The sequence below is a fragment of the Lytechinus variegatus genome, chromosome 3, assembly GCF_018143015.1.
Source record: "Lytechinus variegatus isolate NC3 chromosome 3, Lvar_3.0, whole genome shotgun sequence".
In the NCBI taxonomy this organism is placed as follows: domain Eukaryota; kingdom Metazoa; phylum Echinodermata; class Echinoidea; order Temnopleuroida; family Toxopneustidae; genus Lytechinus; species Lytechinus variegatus.
The window spans coordinates 59,284,924-59,312,071 of NC_054742.1; the positions used below are offsets into that span (position 1 = coordinate 59,284,924).

Genomic DNA, 27,148 nt, shown 5'->3' on the forward strand with positions numbered 1-27,148 from the left:
ACGTCTCTCGATCGGCTAAAAATATGTAGAAGCAATTTAAAGGAAACCAAAACCCAAGAAGAGAAGCAATCTTGTTGGAAAGAGTAAATTGAAAGGAACAATTTAGAAAAAGTTTCATCAAAATCGGTTATGAAATAAGCAAGTTATGGGAGTTTGAAAAGTCTTGTTGTACTTTCCATGGAGATCCTCAAATTGGCAAACGTGCTTCAAAATGGCTGATTTTGTGGACAACTCTTTATTTGCTTTGTACACAAATTTTCAGATTTTCCTCATTATCTTTCAAAATGCATCTTGCCTCCTTCTGAGCACAAAATATGTCATGGGAAAATATAATTCACACCACATATGTCAAGGTCAGGAGAAGATAATGTGAAATATGTAAAATAAAGGGGAAAATCTGAAAATTTGTGTACAAAACAAATTGAGAGTTGTCCACAAAATCAGCCATTTTGAAGCACGTTTGCTAATTTGAGGATCTCCATAGAAAGTACAAGACTTTTTAAACCTCCATAACTTGCTTATTTCATAACCGATTTTTATGAAACTTTTTTAAATTGTTCCTCTCATTTCACTCTTTTAAATAAGATTGCTTCTCTGCTTGGGTTTTGGTTTCCTCAGAAATGTATATGTCGGGTAGTTTGCGCTTATATAAATAGGCCAATGAGTTATTGACGGCACATGCGGATCCATGTGGTTTTGAGAGGCACAATTACAATTTTGTAATGTCGTGAAAACAGAAGTGTGCCCCTTTTGAAAGTGAATACCTTTTTTTCTTGTTTGTCAATTTTTTCGTGGAAGAAATCTCCTAAATTTAGTTTTTTTGGCTTGTCAAATTTTTCCTCGGGAAAATGTGCCCCTCTCCAGTTTCGAAAAATCCTGGATCCGCCCCTGATTGCTGGCATTTTTTTTTAGAGAGAGAAAATGGTAGATTTGCAAAAGATCGTCTTCAGTTCTTATATGGAACATATCCCTAATGATACATAATGATACATGCTGACAAAACTGACAAAACACTAATCCCGTTATATCGAGCGAGATTGAATTGAATATAATTATAGCAAAGTGAAATCTGTTCTTTCTCATGAAAATAACCCTCTGTGACTTTTTTTTTAATCCCAACAATGCCCCGAACAATGCATATATTGCTAACAAAAAAAAGTTTCTTTCTCTGAGCTCGACGAGAAAATTTTCTTCACGACACCATATTTGGACGCACATTCAATTTATGGTCGCCAAATTCAGCTCATTGCGTTGTCATATCAACTTGCCGCTCGCAGCGAGCAGAGCCGTGTTGATTAAGAAATCTGTAAGTTCACTGATTATTATTGAAGTTTTGAAAGGTGATTTTTTAATTTTGATTAAATAAATATGTTTTGTACTTTCCTATGTTATATATTGTGTGGAAAATCAGGTTATAACCAGTTTAGTGTCCTAATTTTACACTTGTTCGCTCGTATGGCGTCGCAGACCGAACAACGGTAATCTTGACAACATCGTGCGGGGCAGCCCGGGCGTCTCCCACCATCATGACCATGGCCTGGGCACTCGCTTGTCACAATCTTAATTCTAATATTAGTCTTTGCCAGTGTCAGTGATTCCAAACTTCGCTGACAATCAATATCTGGACACTGGACAATGTCCTGACACTTTATCTTTTTTGAAGCCTTTTTTGTCTGTGGATTACACTAAATAGCTATGTGCGAATACGGGGCATCGCGAGCGCTGGTTTTGGTGGCACGGTTTTCGCGCGGGTTTTGCTACGAGTGGCATTGCCTCTGTCTGGGCGGCTCATTGAAAATGGGGTTTAATGCGCATGCGCACATAGTAGGTGCAATCTCGTGCCTTTTAACAGACAGCTGAAGATGTGCTCTTTCTGTACATATAAGTTTCAATGTAGATACTCGCCTGTAAAGTGTGAATATCGGAGCTTGAAAGTTCATCAAATTTTTGGACGCGTAAATGTTCGAAATTTTTTTATGGTAAGTAAAACAAGAATCCGATTAGGTATACAATTTGACTGGAAATATATTTGAATTATCAAAAAATCCAAACTTACGCGATTCTGACGTTGCGCAGTCCAGATATAAGAGATGCCAGCTACCCCTGTCACAGCCGGTCTCTCGGCAGTCGAGCTGCCCGATGCGCCTGCCGTTGGCAGGGCGATGCTACCCTTGTCACAGCCGGTCTCTCGGCAGTCGAGCTGCCCGATGCGCCTGCGGTTGGCAGGGTGATGGGAGCGGTCGATAGTGAGTCGTTCATGCTGGATTGAACTAGATCGTAAATTGCTTACTTGATGATTATGTTGTGCCTTTTTTGGGAAATCTCTGTCATTATACCGTAGATAATTATTCTGATATTGATTTTAATACATACATTTGTCACATAAAGATTTTATCATCCCAAGGTTATGTGACTCAAGAGTCTAGGTGGTTATCGTTTCATTTGGAAACTGGATTTGCTTTTGACAGTGGAATATCAATGTTGACTTTTCTAAAATTAAAATCATGGGTGGAAATCCCAGGGGGACACGTCCCCCTACCCAAAATAATAGGGGGACATGTAACAATAATACATTTTTTTTCTTTTTTTCTTTTTTGGTCAAACTTTTTGGGGTGAAAATGACCTTACAACAGTTTGGGGATAAACTTTTTTTTTTAACTTGTCAGAGTTGCCAGCATCCATAGGCGGCGAAAGCTGGGGGAAGTGTACCCCCCCGCCCTTAATTTGAGGTGGGGGACGATCCCCCCACCTCAAAATTTTTTTTTTTTTTTTTATAACCTTTTTTTTGCTTTTCTTTTTTTTTTTACTTGTCAAATTTAGTTTTCTGCGTCCCCTATAATTTTTGGTTGATAACCTTTGGTGTATTTTTTTGATTATCAAAATAATTTGGTGGTCCCCCTAAAACTGTTGGCTTTCGCCGCCGATGCCAGCGTCCCCCTACCTTTGGGGCCAATTTCCGCCCATGATTAAAATGCAAAAAAATTGTGTTTAATTTTTCACTCTCAGAGGAAATATTTCACTTCCACATGGCTCTATTGTCTATTTTTTTTTGTTATTCATTTTTTTTCTATTTTATTATAATTATTTTTTTTTTCTAGAAGGGTGCAGGGGGGGGGGAGGGTTTTGTTCATAAGTTGAAATGGGGATGGGATTTGTATAAGTTTTTGTGTCACTTTTGTTCTCTTGTTTTGAGTGTTGGAGCTTTGATGCCTGTTTTTGTTGCTGTTCAGAGCTTTATTTATGTGCAGTGATTTCACGCTAGAATATGAACTTATTTTTCATTAAAAAAGGAGTGCTCGAACATGGCCTTTGTTGTAATCATACATATCCAACAAATGCATATATTAAAGCTTAATTTTTATGTTTCCTTCTTGATACTTGAATTACATGCAATGCTACATCTTTACACCCTCAGACTCTGCTGCTCATCCTTCCTAAAAAAAATTGTAATCGAATGCCCACGGTCTCCAAAATGAAAGGTACATTATCCATCTATAAACAAATTGTTGAAACAATAAAATACATAAAGAATTGGTGAAACAATCAAATACATCAGAAAAGCACACTTGTATTTTTTATACCATACAAAGTACATGTACAAAAGGAATATTTTTCATTTGTAAAAAAAGACCCCATACATACATGTACACAATACTAAAGTTGAAAAAGAGCTAATTGTAATTTATATCAGAAAAACAAAGAAATACATTAGAAATTACAAAAACAATACTTTAAACAAATTCATTTAGGAAATTATCTACATGATGCTGTTTTGATGCCAACTAAATTATATACAAATTATCTCTCATTATCACCTTCATTTGGCAAAAAAAGAGGCGAGTAATTGTAATTTGCATAATTAATTAGAATTAATTAAAAGAAATTATTTTACACATAAGAAGAAAAATTACCAAGTGAAATGATTACACATCAATTGAGTTTTCTTTCACCTTTCCATTGATACCTAAATTACTTCAAAGGGCTCAAAAACAAAGAAGTTAGAGCCCGTTGAAGACTTGGGTTCAAAATGGTCACAAAAATCGGTTATGCACTCCATTGACTTTACATTAAGACAATGACCACAAATTTGGATAAATATGCGCGACTTAAACTGGAATAACTTTATAATTTCTTGATGAAAATTTGAGTTCTTGGTATCATTTGAAAGGTCTTTTTAAGGGCTTTCAAATGATACCAAATTCATTGAGATTTGAGGATTTTCATTTTTTTTGTCACATACCTACACTAAAAATATGAATCCATTACTTGTAATCATTTTCTATTTTGTTCTTTATAATATTTCCTAACATTTTGTACTAAAAATTGATGAAACTTCGCTGGTAAATTTTTCCAAATGACATTCTAAAATTGATCGTCCGGACACACAACCCGTCTGTATACACAACAACTGGGTATGCCTATATTTATCAAAATTTTATATTGACAAAAAAGTCAAAACTTTAGTGTTTAAAAGTCCAGCAAATTTATAACTTTTCAGCACCCCTTCCAAAATGACATTATCTGAAGTCTGATTCTACTTTTTAGAATAGATCTAACGCAAGATCTATAAAGTTAGCAATAGCATTTAGTTGTCCGTATCTCACTTAATTTTTTTTTTACCTTAAGTTAGATCTAGCGTATCTGTGTTGGTGTGCGACCGCTTAAGCCTTTATTCCCATCCTATTTTTGCACAAACCATCTTAATCCATACATGTTAATTAATATGTAAAAAGGACTGTAGGGACTTACCTTTTTTATTGCGAAAATTGTCTGATAAAAGGCGATAGCAATCGTGGTGGTCAAGGCTGACCACCACTTTGGACCGCGATCGCATTCCCCAGTTGGTGGCCGCTCTGTCTCCAGTAGACCAGGGGCCGATTGCACGAAAGGGTCTTTGCAAGGACTGTCTTTCGTGTCACCCATCTTTTATGATGTGCCATGTGAAACGCATTTTAAATAAATCATCTGCAAACATATTTCATTGGTCCGTCAAAATAAACAAAATATTTGTTTATAAAATGTTGTGATATATCATGAAATTGTATGAAATTTCATTTAAAAGCTAGCTAACGAATCTTATTCTTTATCATAAATTTCAGAAACACCCCGCTTATAGCGTATCATAAAAGATGGGCGACATGAAAGACGGTCCTTGGAAAGACCCTTTCGTGCAATCGGCCCCTAGGGTCTACATGATGGAAAAAGATTGACATAGTCATAGACAGCGTAGCTCAGTCGGTTAGAGCGCATGTTTCGGATAAGATCGTAGATCTCAACGTGAGGGGTTTGAGTCCCGCTCATGCCGAAACGCGTCTGACAAATAATCTGATGCTATAGCGTTGTGTGTTAGCGTGCCTCATCACTGTATTCAGTGCAGGTGTGAAAGCATTTGGAAAACACTCCGTCCATCGGAAAGGATGCAAATGTTGGTCCCGTGTATAGGAGTCACAACCTATGCACGTTAAAACCAAAACACTATTCGTCAAAGAGTAGGGTGTTCACCCTGTGTATTGCACCTGCCGGTCCCGGCAAAATTCAGGTCAAGTCAATCTTGATGTTCATATGCCATAATAATTAATATGATTGTGGGCATTAACGGAAAGACAAGACAAGAAAAACCCAACTAGGATCTATGTAGAAAACAAAATCTAAATTGAAAGGGAGGGAGGGTCAATTGAAAAGTAGAGCAGGGGGAGGGGGGGGGGGGCAGTGGGCCAGGGGTTACTTATGACATCTAACTTTTTTTCCAAATTAATTTTTTACAAAATGCCACTTTTGACATTTTTTATATGGTAGGTACATCTATTTGATTCTATTTATGTTTATTTCCATTACTGTAACTCAACCTTTCAAATCCATAATGTCTGTTTGCTTTTGAGATACATGTATACTACTGAAACATCAGAGGGTCTACCAATATTTTTTCCATTTTAGGTTCCAGCATGAAACTTCAATAAAAAAGTCTTTAAAAGCAAGATGTCAGAAACAGTGCAAGATGATAAGCCTTCCAACAACAGTGGATCAGCCAGTGGGGAGAGTGAAAAACCAGCAGATGGCTCAATTCCATCTCTAGAAGGAGACAGTCTTCAAGCAGAAGAAGAAAGTCTGAAGTCTGCATCTCAAGATGAAAATGGTTCAATCGCTGGAAAGTCAGAAACCACTGGCGAAGAAGGAGAGAAGATGAAGGAAGGATCAGATGAGCAGAATGGATCACAGGTTGCTTTTCAACAGTCTTATATACTTATCGGAGCTGTGAAATTAAATTGAAAAATGTAGCTTGATTGTCAGTGGATTGATTTTACCTTAAGTTATCAATGTGTCCATTTTTTTCTCACCTGCGAAGCAAAGTGAGACTATAGGCGCCGCTTTTCCGACGGCGACGGCGACGGCGGCGGCGACGGCGGCAACGACGGCGGCGGCGGCGGCGGCGTCAACATCAAATCTTAACCTGAGGTTAAGTTTTTGAAATGATGTCATAACTTAGAAAGTATATGGACCTAGTTAATAAAACTTGGCCATAAGGTTAATCAAGTATTACTGAACATCCTATTAGAGTTTCATGTCACATGACCAAGGTCAAAGGTCATTTAGGGTCAATGAACTTAGACCATGTTGGAGGAATCAACATCGAAATCTTAACCTGAGGTTAAGTTTTTGAAATGTCATCATAACTTAGAAAATATATGGACCTAGTTCATGAAACTTGGACATAAGGTTAATCAAGTATCACTGAACATCCTGCTTGAGTTTCACGTCACATGACCAAGGTCAAAGGTCATTTAGGGTCAATGAACTTTGGCCGAATTGGGGATATCTGTTGAATTCCCATCATAACTTCGAAAGTTTATGGATCTGATTCATGAAACTTGGACATAATAGTAATCAAGCATCACTGAAAATTTTGTGCAAGTTTCAGGTCTCATGATTAAGGTCAAAGGTCATTTTGGGTCAATGAACTTTGGCCGAATCGGGGGTATCTGTTGAATTACCATCATAACTTTGAAAGTTTATTGGTCTAGTTCATTAAACTTGGACATTAGAGTAATCAAGTATCACTGAACATCCTGTGCGCGTTTCAGGTCACATGACCAAGGTCAAAGGTCAATGAACTTTGGCCGAATTGGGTGTATCTGTTGAATTACCATCCTAACTTTGAAAGTTTATGGATCTGATTCATGAAACTTGTACATAAGAGTAATCAAGTATCACTGAACATCCTGTTCGAGTTTCAGGTCACATGATCAAGGTCAAAGGTCATGTAAGGTCAATGAACTTTGGCCATGTTGGGGTTTTTTGTTGAATAACCATCATATCTCTGTAAGTTTATTGGTCTAGCTCATAAAAAAGGGAAATAAGAGTAACCATGTATCACTGAACATCTTGTGCGAGTTAGAGTAGTATTCAAAGTGAGCACTGCTGCTATATTGAACCGCGTGATGCAGGTGAGACGGCCAGAGGCATTCCACTTGTTTTTCAAGTGGTTGCTAAACAAAACTTTAATTAGCAACTATAGAACCAAAACAGCTGTCAACTTCGACCACAGACTTGGAATTCAGGCCATTTATCCATGAAACCATAGTCCTGCTTAGTTACATGTTTGATATTTGTAGATTACAAAATATTCCATAACTCGTTTTCGACCTGCATGAAACTAAAATGGGATTCAAGCATCTAATCAGTATGTTATTTGCAAATCCAGATGGGAATTTAGTTGTACGAGATTAGCAAAGTATAGTAATCATGGTTTAAGTAGCAATCACCTGATTAAAGGACCACCTGTCTTTAACAACCCCATATTTGATTTCCCTTTTCCCATTGAAACATGTGTTAAATAAACCTGTTTATAAAGGCCACTTGATTAGGACAGTTTTCCTTGTCTTGCTTGGGTGGTCTATATAATTATGCAAGTTTCACCATAGTGTGTATCATGCAGTGTTAATTACATACTTTGCACACCCCTCTCTCCTACAGATAAGTACACAATCCAAGGATGAAGAGGAAACGTCAGAAGCAACTGAGACGGCCGACTCCTTCAGCTCCACTGAGATTCATTCTTCAAGGAGAGGGCGGGGCAAGAAGAAGAAAGATGAACCTGTGATACCTGATGGAGAACATACTGTCACCCTCTCAGTTGTGATCGCAAAAGCCATACCAACAGGTAAATCAAGTCTATAAATAATACTATAATCATTATTATATAGCTTCATCTTTCTAGATATAATCTATTCCAAGGTGCGCTATGAAATATTAACCCGGCTTTAGCTCAAGCTGCTCACTCTAGCGCTCGGGGCATTCAAGGAATTAATCCCGCTTTGTACCCGTTCACATTGCCGGGGTTGAGTGCAGCACACTGGGTTTTTTTTTTTCAGGGGATAATTCTATTAGCAATTTTGCCTTGGCATGTAACATTTCCTTCACAATTATTGTTGTTATAGATTTGAATATTTAAAAAGTTGAAATAGATAACAGACGTTTCACATTTCAAATGTAATCCTAACTCTCAGTATTAGGGCTATTGTTGAACATATATTTTGCTTTGTGAGTTTTAATGAAGTAAAAACAAGAAAATTGAAAGAGTTTATATTTTCTTGAGTATTGATAAATACTAGCAAGGAATGTCAATATTCCATTGTTTTCATATGGTTATTCAACAGTGGACGACCCGGACATGCCAAAATTAGAGGATGTGATGAAGAAGAAGAAACAGAGGATAGTTGAGGCGCCCAAGGCACAAGGCTATTACCACTGCCAGTACTACCTACTCCCTGATGATGCTGACCCCATTAGAACGGATGTCGTGACCTTTGGCATGGCAGCTAAGATCTACACCGAGCATGACTCCAAGGTGCTGAAGACATGGCAAGAAGGGGATCTGACATGGATTGCGTGGTCTCATAGGTAAACGCATGAATCAAATGTTTATGTTGAAAGGCCTATAAATGACACTAAATTGGAATATTATGATAATAATATGCAACATTCGTACTGGGCTTAGGAGATCTGACCTGAATCGCCTGCTCTCATAGGTAACAATATCAATTTGAAATGTTTTTTGTTGAAAAGTGCAAAAAGGACACATGGTTAGAAAGTTATAATATAATGTAACATTTATATATTCTGCAGGCACATAGCCTACCCTTGGATTTCTTCTAGTGCATAATGTACAATCTGAAGGAGGAGACTCGATTCAGATACTGTGGATGTATATACCAAGAATGTAGACAGGGAGTTTGGAGTCTTTGTTTTTATCAAAGACATGGGATAGTATGAAGTGTCCAATTGCAGTCTGAGCTTGCAGACTAAACATCTATACGGGCTATATTGGATGTTTCTTATCACTACATAATATTAACCCTGCCTAAACAGCACTGAGTCCCGATAGGGTATGTGGGCATTCAAGGAATATTTTCCTGTTGGTTAGCCCTTTTACTACACCCGGTTGGAGAGTGGCAAATTGTAAAAAAATTGTTTTTTTGGCATAGTGTTAATTCACACGTGGCCATTTCTCCACCAAGGTATTAAATGGTTACACGTAGGATACAAACATTGATGACATTGGCTTCTTGATTACTCATTGCTGGAAAGTGATGAATGTACATCACTACAATTGTGAGATAAGTCTGAATCCAATGACCAGGGTAGTAATATATCTATAACACTTAAGGGCAACATTCCGATGTGATTTTTACTATATAAAATCAGAAATTCATCATCATTATTATTATTGTTATTATCAATTCCTTTTTTTTCAGCCACAAACTTCACGTCACCAGGGACGTTCTTCTGAAGCTTTTCAATCATACCCTTGAACTACGGGTTTGGGAGTCAAAAGAGAAGGTCTCCCCCAAAGCCCGGTTCGACCGCCCCAAGGCTTTCCGCCTGCCCCAGGGTAAGCCTGGAGAGGATGCCCAGGACATCGGTGGGGTGAGATCGCTGGTTCTCAAGCAGTCAAGGAGTTACGAAGCCTTGCAACCCAAAAAGTTCTGCCTGGATAGACCGGTGCCGACAAAGGGACCGCCTGAACTTGGAGATATGAAGCAGTACCAGAAAAGAGGTACGATGTGAGGTGTGGTGATGGTGATAATAAGAATGATGCTAGTGATAGTAGAATTCTTTTAGATGAGAGAGTGATAATAACTAATAACAGTCAAAAATTGAATCATCTACTGGAATTTGTTGAAAATTGAAAGTATTAACTTACAATTCTCTGTCGTCGCGACGTTTCACCAACCGCTGTTGGCTTCATCAGGCGAATGAACGCCAATCACGTCTTTCCAAGTGACTCCGCGCCAGAGTCAGTCGACCGTAGCGTCACTTGGTTCCCCAGGGGCGGAAGTTAATCCCGCTACGGTCGACTGACTCTGGCGCGGAGTCACTTGGAAAGACGTGATTGGCGTTCATTCGCCTGATGAAGCCAACAGCGGTTGGTGAAACGTCGCGACGACAGAGAATTGTAAGTTAATACTTTCAATTTTCAACAAATTCCAGTAGATGATTCAATTTTTGACTGTTATTTCAAGATTACTGGATGAATCATAATATTCATGGATAATAACTAATGATTATTATAGAAATGGTGCAGTAATCATTTCAATAGGGATTTTGGTGATGATGAAAGTGAATGTGATGATGATTATGACAATGACGATGATGATGATGATGATGATGATAATGATAATGATGATGATGATGATGATGATGATGATGGTGATGGTGATGATGGTGATGATGCTGATGATGGTGATGGTGATGATGATGATGATGATGCTGATGATGCTGATGATGGTGATGATGCTGATGATGATGATGATGGTGATGATGATGATGGTGATGATGATGATGATGGTGATGATGATGATGATGATGCTGATGATGGTGATGATGATGATGGTGATGATGATGATGATGGTGATGATGATGATGATGATGATGGTGATGATGATGATGGTGATGATGATGGTGATGATGGTGATGATGATGGTGATGATGGTGATGGTGATGATGTTGATGGTGATGATGGTGATGGTGATGCTCCAGCTGATGATGATGATAATGATGTGGTGTTAGTAATGATGGTGATGAATAAAATAGGATGATAGCAATAACAACAATAAGACATGCCATGCATCAATTATGTACCTTTGGTATAATCAGTTATTATTTTTCAACAAATCAAAACCACATAATGAACTCATTTATAGCATCATCTAAATCAGAAGGTAATCATTTCCATTCTGTCAATATTTTTATAGTGTCTATAATATTTTTTTACAGATGAAAAAGGGAGACTTGTTCATGATGCAAAGCACAGTCATACACAGTCTCGTGAAGGTTCCAAGGCGCTATTGCCAAAACCCCCGCATGCTTTGGAACACACCGTCAAACCCCAGCATTCGCATCATGAATCCCAATCTGCAAGGAAAATGAGCAAGGCAGAGAGCACTACAACATCCAAACTGTCCCAGAGAGCGGCTAGTTCACCTCCACATGGCAAAGATAGCAAGCAAAAGAAGGAGAGCTTGTCGGCTTTACAGGGAAAAGAAGGAGAAATTGATGGAGCTACCCCTCGCTCAGGTGTGTGTGTGATCACTATTGACACTTCCTACAGAAACATGGAATTTATTAGTTCCTGTTATTAATGATAACAATAATGTTCAGCATTTATACCACTTATTAAGATAATTAGAGCGAAGTAACAGACAACCAGATCAGATTTTATTTTGATTAATTTCAAGAAATCTAAGCCAAAGGAATAGATTGATAAGATGCAGAGTATGATAATTTGCCAGCTAAGTAGCAAAAGAAGAGACATGAAGTCAAGAGGCAGTGCCGTGGGGGAGGACTGTAAATGAGAAAAAGGTAGAAAAAAAGGGAAAAGAATGTTAATGAGACAAAGGTAGAACAAAAAAGGGGAAACAGAAAAAGAATGTATAAAGGAGGACATGAGTCGTATACCCCAGTCAATATTCAAGTGGAAAAGGAGAAAATGATATGGGTTAGGGTCATAACCCTAAGGTCATCCCCCCCACCTCGTAGCCTAGAGTATGTAGAACAAAGTAGATTCAAGAAAAAGCAGTACAAAAATGATTGTTTAATCCTCAAATCATGAATCAGTTGTCAATAGCCTTCCAAATATGCTCAATATTCGTTTTCATTTCTCTCTCTTTTACATGGTTATTTTCATTTTGTATTGAATCTTCCAGGAACGCGGAGAGTATTCAAGGATTCACCGATGCAGCGAGAAGCCAAGAGGAAATCTTATAAAGCTGAGCAAGCAGCAGCTGCAAATGCTGCACACATCAAGAAGTTTGGCAATGCCTGTATTCCCATCAGGATGAAGTTACTATTTGCAGGTAAAAGTCATTTGTAGATATTTTTTCTACCTTTTTCTCTCATTGAAAACAATGTGTTATATTGTGTTGATTTTAGGTTGAAACAAATACTTTCAAAGCTAGTCCTTGATTTTCAAAGCCTTGATAAGTCATTTTTTATTTCTTGCCTGCATAGCTGAGCGAGACTTCAGGGGCCCGTTTCTCAACACCGTCATAAGTCTAACTTCTTGACTAAATCGGAGATAGTGAGCTACTTGTCCGCTAACCGTTTCACGAAGCCCTCTTTACCAAGATCGGGTACAACAACCTCACTAAATATTTATGACATCTCCGAACCTGTCACAACTTCTTTCTTAATGACGTAGTGGCATCACGTGGGTAGACTATGACATGCAAAAGTGCCTAGAAATGAGAAAATTATAATCTTACGTAATCAATCAAAGATGTTGAAATTACATCAAAAAACAAGTTGGATAATGCATTCTATGATCATTGTAATACAAAGAATCTACAAAAACTGTTGGTAATACTCCACACAACCATTCATTTTGAAATAGTAAAATAATTTATTTGATAAAGATTCTACCACGTCAGGCCATCCATAAATGGACTCGTATTTGTTGTTTTCAGACCCCTATTAACATTTTGATAAATTCTATCTCTAATTTATGCATAGAATTTGTCAAATAGTAAGTTTCAGTATCTAAGATTTAAAAGAAAATTGTTAAACTATATTTTGATGATGTTTGGAATCGTAAAATACCGTATAATTATCATCATTTTACAACGAAAACCGTTATGGTTTTACTTTCGTAAACTATTGAAACTGGATATCCCGGGGGTCCCCATCTCAACGTCCACATGTGATTTTTTAGTCACGAGATCAATTATTCATAATTCCATTTTCTCAGCAATTGAATGCTCAAGTCTTCATGGTCTAAGTATGTATGGTGTATAATATACCTCTGCTATTATTCTTAAAAGATGAAATTCCCATTTCATCACAATATTTGCAATTTTGTTATAATTTTTCTTTTTGAAAATTATGCTATTTTGTGACTAAGGCTACGTCTCGTCTGCTCTTTTTACCGATAATATCGATATCAAGGTATTTTAGTTAGGAAGCCTTTCGAGAAACGGGTTTAGTAAGATTGGAACTAACTCCGTGGTTGGTGGATAAAGATATGACTAACTTGTCCAGGTGTTGAGAAACGGGCCCCAGGTGCCACTGTTCCGACACAACAATGAAATCTTAACCAAGGTTAAGTTTTTCAAATTACATCATGACTTAAAATATATGGACCTAACTCATGAAACAATCCAGTATTACTGAATATCCTGCATGAGTTTCAGGTCACATGACCAAGGTCAAAGGTAGTTTAGGGTCAATTAACTTTGGCAAAGTTGGGGGTATTGTTTAATTACCATCATAACTAGTATCACTGAAAAAAAGAGGTTATTTAAGGTCAATGAACTTAGGCCACCTTGGGGGTAATTGTTGAATTGCCATTGTTATAGTTTATGAAATGTGGACATGGGGGTAATCAAGTATCACTGACAAGTCTTAGGTCACATAATCAAGGTCAAATGTCATCTATGGTCAATGAACGTAGTATTATATTATTATATGAATGGTGTGTTTTGTGAATAATTATTTTATAGTAGTTTTCAAAGTCAGCACTGCTGCTATATTGAATCGCGTAATGCAGGCGAGACTGCCAGAGGCCCTCCACTTGTTTATTCTTCACTAATCCTACATTTGCTAGGTTTATATGTATTCCTTCCCATATAAACATACTTTTTATATTGATTTTCGTAATGTGTTTTTATTTCAATATATTGTATTTATGAATTTGGAATATTTGTAGATTTGAAGACGGTCACCAATCGCCTAGATTCACCGGTTGTAGGCATCCGAGACGTTTTCATCACCGTCTCCCTAGACGGCCCTCTTATGTCCCCCGACCAACGATTGGACCTTAACCCATTGGTCCTCAAGGTCGTCTCTGCCTTAGATATGCCAGACACACCTCTCAGTCATGCTGAGCTTGAGAGGAGATGTTTGCCGGTTTATACATCATATAAGTTCTACAAGCAACCAGAATATATGAGTGTTAGGAGGGAACACAGTAAGAATATCTACTGGGATGACATCAATGTGGAGCTACTAGGTGAGTTTGGGGAAGATAGTTTTTCTTGAATGTTTACTTGGTGATTGGAATGCTCATGATTTTGAACTGTTTTGGTACAATAATGAAGGGTTCTTTAATATCACTAATTTTGGTTGATACCAAGAATATGCATAGCCAAGTTTAGTAACATTGGTAGTAATAATAGTTGACACGTACATACTTCTTCTACTACTACTACTCATACTACTATTACTACTACTTCCTATATTTATACTTCTACTTCTAAATCTACACACTAAAATGGTTGCAGTTGTTATTTGTATTTCATTCTTGTCCTTTTTTCTTCCTGTATTATGTGTAAGTTCTTTCTTTTTTCATTGGGCTTTGATCACCCTACAGAGTAGATTGATGCATTATTTATAAATCATATCCATTATTATTATTATTCAGGTATCATTCCAAAAGGAGAACTGCTGGAGTACCTACGTGGAGCTCCGTTGGAGATCCAGGTCCATGATCGAGACCGAAGACCTGAAGATATCAAGCAGAAACCAACTCTGTTCGGTGAAGATACTGAGGATGATAAGATTAGCAATGTGGGCATGGTGGCAAGTAAGTGATCGCTTAACATTTTTTAGATAGTAGTGATCAATGTGGAAGTGTCATGGTTCTGACCCTCGCCTTGTCAGAGAATCACTAGTTCAAATTCCCCTTACCCCCCCAACTCCCTCATGGCCTAATATCCTTTGGCAAGAAGGTAATCCACCCTTTGGCACTCCCTACCGAGGTGTTAAAGTTGTATCTGGTATGATGTGAAAGCCTATATGTAGTTTGTCTTGCAATTGAGTTTTAAAACTCTTGTTTGAATGCATACATTGTATGCGGGTAGACCAAGATATGAAGACAGAGCTAATAATAATAGGCATTTATATTCCGCCATTTGTCTAGAAATAATCTATTCCGAGGCACATTGTTATTATTATTATTACCCTGTTTTAGTTCAAGTTCCCTTCCAATGCTCAGTGCATTTCAAGGGGCCCGTTGCATAAAAATTTTAACCTGAGAAAACTCAGGTTGTTTTTGCCAGAGTTTTTGTCCTATGTTAAAGTCAGTGGCAGAAATCAGACTCACCTTAGTTTTCAGTTTTTACCAGAGTTTTCTCGGGTAAAAAGTTTTATGCAACAGGCCCAAGGAGTTTATCCTGCTAGGCACCCATTCACCTCACCTGGAATCCATGTGAATCGCTGAGATTGATGTATTAATTTGTTTACAAATCTTGTGATTTCCATCTATTCTTTCTGTCTTAAGTTGAGAGAACTGCACATAATCCTTTCAAATCTTATGATTTCTGTCCATTGTTTCTACCCTATTAAAGGTGAGAGAATTACACACAATCCTTCCAAATCTTATGATTTCTGTCTATTGTTTTCTGTCATATTAGGTAAGAGAACTACACACAATCCTTTCAAGGGAAGAATAAAACCGTGGGATCCGTATGGCGTCGCCAAGATTGACCTGTCTGGCTTGCTTCTTGGTGAGAAGATCATTTATCAGACATCGCCCATCCATAACTGCCCTCTTCCTGACCTCTTGGGGAGAGGTGTCAAGAACAACAGGCTGATTGGTGTGTCCAATGCAGCCGATGGACCAAGTAAGTAGCGGAGCGTCGTGGCCCAGTGGATTAGTCTTCGGACTTTGAAACAGAGGGTCGTGGGTTCAAATCCCAGCCATGGCGTAATTTCCTTCAGCAAGGAATGCATCCACAGTGTGCTGCACTCGACCCAGGTGAGGTAAATGGGTACCGGCAGGAAGTTATTCCTCAAAAAGCTGTGTGCACCTGAAAAGGTAGCCTAGCTTAGCCGGGTAATAATAACAGCAGGGCCCGCTGGGAGAACAGTTTTCGGAACTGAAGTGGCTACCCTGGGTAAAATATACCTCTATTATTATTATTATTATTATTATAAGTATTACCCCCTCCTTTGACATTTATATGAATGCCCCCGACCTCAATAAACAATGTAGCCAATCGGACCCGAGGGTTGTAAATGAGAAGGCTGTGCAATATGCCAAGTTCTGGCCAAATATCTGACATTCAAATGTATGTGAAAATGATGGACACAAAAGAACAAGACTTCTTTCCACGATTGATTGCTATGATTATTTTGCATTATATACTGTTGGGGCTGATCCAGCATTATCCAATGAGAAGTGGGGCACAAAAATAATCTACATTTTCCTTGATGGACTGCTTCAAAAAGCTGAAAGGCATTTGAATAAAGAAGGAAATTAAGTGTCTAATGATGAGCTACAAGAGTCTTACAAATCAATTGAAACTTTTGCTTCCAAATGTTAAGAGCTCCTGTAATCAGCCACAGCTCAATTGTAGTTCTTATTATTAATAAATCTTGCAATCTGCTGCAACTCAATCGTAGTGCCCAATATTGATAATAAGTCTTGCAATTAAATGCAGATTTACTATGGAATGATGGTTTACATCTTGCAGCAGATGTATCAATTGATTGCTACACTACAGTTAAAATTGATCTTTAAATTGCAAATTTACAATACAATAAATAGATGATCAGTAGATCTACATTGCCATACAGTATATCACCGTATTACGTATCTTTGTCCTTTTGCAGAAGACGAGCCATTGCCTGTTGGACACTACATTGATTCAGATGCAAGGTTAAAGGTCAGACTAGAGGTTGCCCATGCTATCACGACCCCACACGAAGTGCAATCTAAACCAGAGGTGGAAACTCCAGCAGAGGTAAACAAAAAATACAGATCTCTCAACTATTTTGAATGTTGAGGAAAGAATGTGAGTTTTTTGCCATTTTGAGCTTGTTTCAAGATCATTTTCTTGTATTTTCTTTCATTAACTTTAATTACTGTAATATTTTTATTTGTTTTGATTGCCAGAGCCCGTTCTCTCGTATCATCTACATCTTTGACTACAAGAATACAAAATTCCTTCATCAGCTTCTGAGATTAGTAACATCAATCAATGCCGCAGCCCTAGACCTAGCACATCTTCCAGACCATATTGTAGAAGCAGCTTTATCTACCTACAAACTCTCACCGTAAGTACATCAAGTTTTTCAACAGTTACTAGTATGGGTGGGGCTGCCAACTCTTACAAATAGTATTCGGTAACAAAGTATGACAGGAATATGAAAAATCATGCAAATTCTGGGCTAAAAAGCAGGAGAAATTAAATGGGGATGAAAGAGGTACTTTGATAATAATGATAATGATGATGTCATGTTTACCCAGGGTAACCACTTTAGTCCTAAAGAGTGTTCTCCCAACGGGCCCTGCTTAACGTGATAAATGTTATTTTTTACTTTCATAGATATACATAGAATATTTTATGTAAACACACATGGTAGGCCTGAAGCGATCTAGAACGCAGTGAAAGGCATATCCATTCATGCTAATAAAAAAAGTATAGTTAGATTATCCTGTCAATTCTTCTTAATCTTAAAGTCAGTGAACAGAATAAGAGAAAAGGGTTCTGAGATGTGATGATTATGAAGGTTTTGTAATCCTTGCTTCCCCTCCAGGGCTCAGCAGAAGAGTTCCGACCTAGACATCGTGACTGGTTTCCAGATCCTAGACGGAGAGAAACACATTTTTGTGTTGGAGGGACTAAGGGATCATTCAATCTACAATTTATGGTCTAGTCTGCCCAGACCACAAAAACAAGGTAATCTATCAACTTTTGCCTAGATGATGACTCTTTGACAATGTTCCTGCAGAGATTTCATTTGGGATAGGTTTCCTCTTAGGAGACTTGCCCTCTTGGAAATTTTCAGGTTGGAATAATATCTGAGGGGATAGGGGTTGTTCTCCTGTGGTTGCCTTCCAGTGATATTCAGTTATAGAGTTTTAAAAAAAAAAAATTATTTAATTTACGTCACACAGTTTATTCCAGATATATATATTGATCATTTCATTTAAAAAAGTTGGATTGGGCAATTGAATTTAGCATACTAAGTATAAACCTTAAAAAGAAACAATGCATACTGTGAAATAAAGTACAGTGTACTCTGCCTATGAGATTGTTTTTCAAAGATAGCAACTCGTCCTGAACAATTTACGCTATCGTAATCAATTTTCTGATCTTATATCTTTTAAGAAATTAAAACAGGAGGAATGAGTTAATATTGGGTAATTTTTCATAGCTCAGTCGGTAGAGCGGGGGATTCGTATTCCGGTGACCCGGGTTCGATTCCCACTTGGTGCGCTAGTGCCCTTTGGTAAGGCATTAATCCTCAGTACCAGGTCATTAGGAGAGGACCTTAAGCCGTCGGTTCTCTGGTTGCTTGCTTACAAGCATTCATGCTTTCTTAGCAATCAGGTAAAAAATCACCACTAATCAATTAATCAATCAATTATACTCTGAATTTGTCCTTTGTACGTACAGATGGAGTGATTTTCGAGGCCTTGTACAACTCTGATATGATGTTTAGTGAGAGGAAGTATGCTGCTCTCGATGTTGACCTGTGTCGTATCAAGCTTCATGAGCCTATGTCTGTCATTGTCAAGCAGCCATTGCTGTACGTCAGGGACATGGTGCCCAGGCCTTGCTTTGAGGCACTCATCAAACTTGATCAGGTAATGAATTGATCCACATTGTGTTGCACTCAACCCAGGTGAGGAGAATGGATACCTGGCAGTGCTTGTGCAGCACAAGCACTAAAGCTTGCTTGATGATATCCAAGTCCTCTGCAAGTGTATATAGATGATATATCATAATGTAATATGTGCTATACAAGAACTGTAGCAACTTTATACCGCCACAATAAACTTCAAACATCATCTGAGAGAACCGTTTGTAATGTTTATTTTTTTTCTATATCATCAATCTCTTCAACAAAGAGAGATGCTCAATTAATTTTGTTACCAATCTTACACTTTGTGTCTTTGATTTAAACGGGATGAGATGCAATATACCTCTCATATCCTCAAAAGAATTTTCTTATTTTCAACAAATTAATCCCTTATGGCAATACTTCATATATGTAAAAAAAAAAAATATTCTCACTCTGTTTTTTTTTACTTTTGTTTCCAATTCTTTTGATGCTTTAACAGTTGGTAAACCAAGATAAACTGAGGAATGTTAGTAAGAATGACCTGTATCCTTCTGCTGAGTCTATCGTCTCATTAAGTCGAGAGTTTGGTGTTCCTCTTACCACAGCCGACTTTGAAGGTGAGTTCATGTCTTGATGAGATGGAGGAGGGGGCTTTATTATGTTTTTTTTGGTAATGCCATAAAATAACTGAACTTTTTGTGTGAACACCCCCCCCTGTTCCCCCCCTTTTATAAAACTGCTCAAGCCATGACAATATGAAAGCATTTCAATTATTTTTTTGCCTGTAAACTAGAAAACAGGTTATTTCTGTAAGGTTCCACTGATCATAGGGGGGTTGGACGTACATACTTTATGGAATCGTCCCTGTACATGTAGAAATTACAGTGTAACATCGATAGGTTGTTAAAGATATTTAACAACAATTTAACAAAGTATTTTCTTCAGATATTTAACTCATTTAATCCCTCAAAAATTTCAAAATACCGGTACTTTTTTCTATTTGTGCTATACAATTAATTTTGAAATGCTCAATGAAGGTTGCTCAATATTTGTCAAATTTTTCAAGAAAATGATGTCATAAAATTGTTTTGAATAAAGTTTTCTATCATCGGTATCTATTCCATGCAGCAACAAGCTGTATGGAATTTTGTGGGAGTGCTCCTTAGGGAGTGGAGAAAGTGCTTTTATTGTGTGCAAGCAAATCAGAATCTGATGACCATATAAACAATTATTATTAGTATCATTATCTTTGATATGTTTCAGATTTGAAGGAGCGTGATGAGCCGGTGTACCTGAGCGAGGATGCCGTCAGATCTCACTCGGCCTCTCAGGTCTTACCTAGTCTTAGACCTCGTAGGATCTGGACCCCACTACAGATCTATAATCCGGACTACATCATGTATAAGGAACAGATGGAACTCATGGGTCCTATGCATGATTTTATCAAAGAGAACATTGTAAGTCAACATATCTTTTCCTTGATAATAATAACAGTAATAATGATATAGCATGATCTATCTAGTTATAACCTATTCTGACACACATTATCCCAGCTTTAGCTCGAGCTGAGTACCCATTTGCCTCACCTCGGTTGAGTGCAGCACAATATGGATAAATTTCTTGCTTTAGGAAACAGCACAATGGCTTGGATTTCAACCGACAATCCTCTGTTTCAAATTCTGGAGACCAATCCACAGGGCCACTACGCTCCTTATGTCCTTCTAAAATGCCTTTATTTTTTTCTTGACATTAAATTTGATTTATATAGCTGAAAATACAGCATTCAGGATAGAATCTGCTTGGCATATTGAATATCTTCCTTTTCATTAAAGGACTATATGTATTCAGAATGAAAATTTAAAAAAAAATGGAAAATCCTTGTTATCTTTCAAGTTTCTTTGCAAGGGTATGCAAAATGTTAAGGTTTTATAACTCCTATTTTTTAAAAGGATTAAAGGATACGTTAACGTTATTGTGAATTATTACGATACAATATCCTAACTTCACTGAAATGGTTAATCACAAAGATCTGATGAAGCTTGCAGCCTTGCAAGTGAAAGCTTTCCAAAGAAGGTAAAATTTCATGATCGTAAAAAGAAAAATTGTTTTCTCATGCTATCTGAACTTGTATGTAAACATGAATTTATTTATTTTTCATTTGTTTTTCTTTGGGACAGAATCATGTGAACAAGATAAGCGAGGAGAATACGGCGAAGAAGGTGAAACCACGTACCATTCGTATTGAGCCTGTTAATGGTGTCGCTCATAATTACAGCACACAGACACTCAATGCTACTGAACAAGCCAAGGAACTACTAAGACAGGAACTCGCACAAGTAAGTAATGATGTAGTGTAATAGGTTTCATGGTACACCATGTATCTTGGGCAAGTGTCGAAACGTCGATATTGGGTGGTCCTTTTCAGGACCAACACTTGCCCAAGAAAGATACATGGTGTACCGGGAAACCTACTACACTATTTTTCTTAGCCATGGAAACCTTCAGAAGTTATAAGTAGTGATGTATTTTTCTCATTTTATGGGGGGATGGGGAGTGTATCAAAAGTATCTTGTTTTTTCTTTCAGCAAGAAATTTATCCGCACCGAGCTGCACTTCACCCAGGTGAGGTGAATGGGTACCCAGCAGGATCAAGTCCTTGAATGCAAGAGCGCTGGAAGGCAGCTCTAGCTAAGGCTTGGGTAATAATAATAATAACAATGTGCCACGGAATAGATCGTTTCCCAATAGATGGCACTATAGAAATGCCTATTACTATAGTATTATTATTAAAGGAAGGATTATATATTTGTATTTATAATGCACCATTGAAAGGCAAACTTCCTATTTGGCACTCACACTTATCACACAGTGACTGTGGTGCAGTGTAGATAATATTGTGGTTATAGCGTAACCCATCTTCCCTTGCTATACTCAATACTCCAGGATTCAAACCAAAGGTTTGCCTACTGCAAAAACTTCAACTCTGCGCGTGTTTCCTCTTTAGATTTTCTATCCCTTGTAACATTCCTGCTTGGTAAAATCTTTTATCTTTCAGGAACCTGACAGACGGTTCACCTACTGCAAGGACTTCAACTCTGCTTCTGTTGTTCCTGTCAATGTGGAGGCAGTCAAGAAGGCAGAGGAACAGAGATCAAAGGACATGTGGCAGACTGAGGATGGTTTCATCTACCCTGGCATCCCATCAGCAATGGAGAGTAACGTCCATCCCATGAAACCAGACCCTGCTAGAAGGGATGAACTAAAGGAGGTGAGTTGAGGGTTTTTGTTAGAGTCAGTCTAGGAAAGGGTTATAAATTTTACATTTATTTTCATTTATTATATCTAATGAGAATTGTGAGAAAATTCATTAATTGATAGGCCATCTTGAGCTCATTGTTATGTAATAGTGCATCTTGAAGACAATGAAAGTTTATATTCTTATTGCCATTTCCCATTTAAACTTGTAAATCATATCTTGTAACCCTATCTGACTGCACTATGTTCAGAAATTATATTCACTTTAATTTATCAACAGAAACTAGATATCAGTATATCAAAAACTTTTTTATTGGATAACACCCCCAAGTATTGTAACATGTTGTAAATTTAATGTAATCTTATTTTTGAAATACATTGTATATATTTGCAGTCCTGGATAGAGAACATCTTGCATGCCAACGTCTTGAAGCCAACCCTAGAATATCGGAACCGTTATGAATGGGCGCAACGGGACCAGGATATGAACCTCTGGCGGAAGCCCCTCCCAGGTGGCTTCCAGCCTGTCCCACCAATCACCATGCACCTCGCCGGCGACACCCTCAAGGGAGAAAAACAGGCCGTCAAGAACGCCGAACAAGACGTCTGGAGATCGAAGGTCAAAGTGTACGATACGCGAATGCACTTTCACCGGGTTGCCCCGGATACGGAGCTGATGGCGGCAGGGTTCAAGTCCAGCAATCAGATCGACCGTCTCCGCGGCTTGCTCAAGGATGAGGCCGAGAAACTGTCACTGGTGCAGGAGAACTTCCAGGACATGCCTGCGCTGTCCGTTGTCATGAACCCATCAGTTGATACGGCAGCCAGGGAGGCGGGGCTGCCTATCCCTGAGGTCAACAGTGATAGGGCATCCATGCTTGGGGAGAGACCAAACTTCATGCCCGGTGCCTACCCCCATGCCAGCCTGGCCCTCTCCAGTAACAGAATACCCATCAAGGATATGGAACATGCCAAGTTTGAGGAACTCAAGGGATATGATTTTAGGTAAATATTGGGTTTCCCCATCATCAGTATATTTGAAAATATACTCTTTGAGAATTTATTTAGAGTACCTGAACTGCTTTTGGATAACAATTTTTAGCAAATTCCTTCGAATCCAAGAATTGCATTTTCTGAAGATATTTCTTGAAGATGAAAGTATACGTATGTTGTTTTATCTTTTCAAGGTGATTTGTTGATATGATGATATTTGAATGTATTTTGTGTATTTTAATGTGAATAAATAGAGGTAAAACCTATCTAGATATATTGAAGATGGGGATTCAATTCCCAATTAACTTGTTTGATATGGTGTGAATATGATATGAATAATGTACAAAATAGAATTATACAATAACAATTTCTCTGCATTAGTTTTGTGTAGAATGACCGAGAGGACACTCTGAACCAACCTAAATATTTCACACTCTTCCAATTTTCCTTTCTTTACGTCTGGACAGGCTATACCACAAAGATCGAGGACCAATGCACAAACGTCACATCGAGCCTCTCGCCACCGCAGACAGGGACAACCATCTCTTCAGGAACATGCCCGCCAAGCCTTACCAAGAACCTATTAAGCTCAGACCGGGCAACGTGTGCTTCCACAAACCCCCACCTGGCATCTATCCCGCCCACGTTCACACCGAGTTTTATTACCCTGATAGAGAGAAGTTCCTCGATATGGGAGAGACAAGGAAAAATGCGACGCAGAAGAAGAAAGTTCTAGAGTCCGCCATGTAAACTGTTCTTTCTGATTGTTTGTTACACCTATTTGTGAACTCTAATCATTTTAAAGTGTCCTTCTTGCATTGAAGATGCTTCGAGTCGATGGAAATTCAGAAAGTTATAGTTTAAAGACTATTGCAAAAGACAGACCATGTTGTCAAGTAATGCTAAAAAACAAAATGTTCGTCTTGCACTACTTCACCTCTCCTGCTTTTACATCAATATGTGTAAACGTTTACTTTCTTTGTCATTCCAAAGTGTTTTCCTTGCTTTACAGGTGCTTTGAGTAAATAAATTCATACAGTAGATAGTACAAAGACTTTTGCAGAAGACATGCATTGCATTCAAATAATGAAAAAAAAAAAAAAATTACCAACTTCTTCCTCTTTCAGAGCGAAAACAGAGTTCAAGGACTGTCGCAAAACATGCATCATGCCATTAACAAATACCAGAAAACAAGTGTTCCTTTCAAAAAAATTCACTTCTTCCGCTTTTATATGGTGCAAGTTATTTGCTAGATTATGGTGTTTTCGGAATATCATTTCCAAGTAGAAAGGTGTCTACAACTTCTGTTGCAAGAGCATTAGGCCTTCAGAACCCACAAGGATTTTAAAAGTTTTAGTACATTGTATTTATCAGGGATGTAACTGGAGTTTTGTATAAAAACCTGAAAATGCGAAGCGGAGCGAGCGAAGCTCTCGCGCCTTACGGCCGGGGGTCCAGGGGCGAAGCCCCCCGAAGCCAGAGCATTATTGCACATTTGGGGCCACAGGAGAGGCCGGCCATTTCACTTCAATAACAAAATTATCCAAGCAATGTTTAAGCTGTTAATTCCGAGTTAAATCACAGTCCGAACGAGAGGTTGGCAAACAAAATATGTGCGGCACATGTGCATGTGTTTGTGTACGTGTGTGGAAATTGCGATCTAGGGTTCACTTCCGCATTCAAGCCAACTCGTGACAGCTCGACCATCAGAATTTCAGACAGCGAGCGTTCTGTGCATTGAATACAGTAATTACGGTCAGTATACACTGTATACTGACCGTAACGTAATCAGAGCGAATTTCTCAGTAGCCGAGATGTCGCGATTCACGTGGCAAGCAAAGCACATGTACAAAACACATTGGCGATCGATCGTCTTTTTTTAGAACGTGCCGATCGTGAAATTTCGAAGGGGCCGGGTTTTCCGGCAACTTTCGAGGGAGGGAAAACCGGAAAAGTTGAGATTTCATGAAAATACCGGAAATCCGGCAATTTCCGGAAAAGTTACATCACTGATTTATGGTGCTTGACTTTGTCTTATAAAACTCACTTAGATATTTGAAATACACATACACTCATGCGCACGCCAGGTTGGACATGGATTATGTTCTTGGCTAATGTTTATGATAGAAAATGATTGAAACTATTACAATAGAGTAACAATTCAAATTCACTTACACTTTAACTGGTGACAAGAAATCTTGGAAGACAGGAGCAGTCCATGTCCAGTAGAGATATATCTGGTGCAAACTACAAATTAAAAGAAACTGCCACGCCCACTTTCAAGAAGCACAGACTAAACATGCTGTTGTCGCCAGACCCTGTCGGCATAGCTAGCAGGCTAGCTACTTAAATAATGCATTCACCTGTCAACAACAAAGACATTGCTAGAAAACTATTCAAACCATCCTCAGAATAAATAAGGAACAGAATTTAGAACTTGTAGTGAGTCTAAGACTGAGCTACGGTATGTAAACTTATGAAGCACATGAATGAGAGTAAGGATATGCTAATAAGCCAACTGCACTGCATAACTCTGTACAATAAAACATTCATGGCAAAGACAAGCTATTTGGGGTCACTGGCGTAGTAGTATTGATCAAGGTTTACAAAGTCTTAGATAGACATGACCTTTAACACTTGCATTAGAATATATTGTACTCATGAAGTGAAAATTTCAGTGCTTTCTACCTATGATTTCTATTTAAAGAGAACTTGTATATTTATGTATATATTGTAAAATTACAGATGCTTAATATGATTGTAATATATTAATGCAGGATGTTTATTATATTCTGAATAAGATATTCTGAGATAGGGAGATGTTTTAACTTTGTAAATCCCATGCAGTGTGATGCTTCAACATTACTTATTTGTATTCTATTTCCGTCCATAACCTACCTTTGCACAGCTATAAGTATTCAAAAATATTGATGCCTTGGTACTCTAAGGGGGCTTTCTGTTGTACAAAGCAGATTTTCAACCAATTGCAAATTTGCAATTCAAACCTGTATTCATTTTGTGATCCTGACTTGACTTGCAATTGATTGATCAAAATTATCTTTATCAAAATCAATTTATACTTTTTGCTGTACGAAGCAGATTTTCAATCACAATTTCAAGACTTGTTATACGTTTGTGATCTCAAATTGACTTGCTAGTGATAGATCAATTTTTATCACTTCAATTAATATTTTCTGTTGCCTAAAGCAGACCTCAATCATTTGTAAGCTTGATTTCAGCATTTTTTAATTGACATAATTGATTGTAAGTTTCCTGCAATACCCCCTTAGTTTGAAATACTATCTTCCATATTAAATGCTGATAAATTGTAACTTTATTAAATTACATATATGTGCTAGAATTCTTCCTTATATATATCATGTCATGTTGGTGCAATATTTTTATAATCTTGATTTTGTTTTGAATATTTAATCCATTGTGGTAAATTCACTTAATTGAAGGACGTTGCCATATCTATCAGGGTAGCATCCATTGCAAGTCATAATACTAGTGTTTTTAGTTCTTATGTGATGCATTATGGGTAAAAGTAGATAGATTTGTCAGCTGCGATACCCAGGGCCCCATCTTACAGAGTTATCATTGATCCAATCAATCTCAACTGTATGGAAAGCCATCCATATCATAATTTTTTCTACAGAAAATTTGCACAATCTCATCAGTAAACAGAGAATCACACTGTATCTTCAAGAAAACGTGTGAATATACATCATATCTTGAAAAATGAACATGTATGCATTTTAGATGTTGACGTGACTGGCCATCCATAGTTGTGGTTGATAGGATCTATCGCAACCCTTTGTAAGACGGGGCCCAG

At 37.9% G+C, this 27,148-nt stretch overlaps 1 protein-coding gene across 1 annotated transcript; it reads left to right on the plus strand.

Moving 5' to 3' along the window:
• The first annotated feature begins 1,231 nt into the window (after window positions 1–1,231).
• On the plus strand, window positions 1,232–24,678 carry LOC121411511. Its single transcript, XM_041604276.1, has 20 exons — window positions 1,232–1,306; window positions 5,935–6,216; window positions 7,972–8,158; window positions 8,655–8,898; window positions 9,753–10,054; window positions 11,275–11,574; window positions 12,204–12,353; window positions 14,201–14,503; window positions 14,915–15,076; window positions 15,906–16,115; window positions 17,107–17,237; window positions 17,390–17,550; window positions 18,034–18,176; window positions 18,897–19,087; window positions 19,565–19,682; window positions 20,329–20,522; window positions 21,243–21,401; window positions 22,121–22,333; window positions 22,715–23,325; window positions 23,781–24,678. Exons 2-20 carry the CDS (start codon window positions 5,977–5,979, stop codon window positions 24,061–24,063), a joined length of 4,302 nt encoding a protein of 1,433 aa, XP_041460210.1. The 5' UTR covers window positions 1,232–1,306; window positions 5,935–5,976; the 3' UTR covers window positions 24,064–24,678.
• The last annotated feature ends 2,470 nt before the right edge of the window (window positions 24,679–27,148 follow it).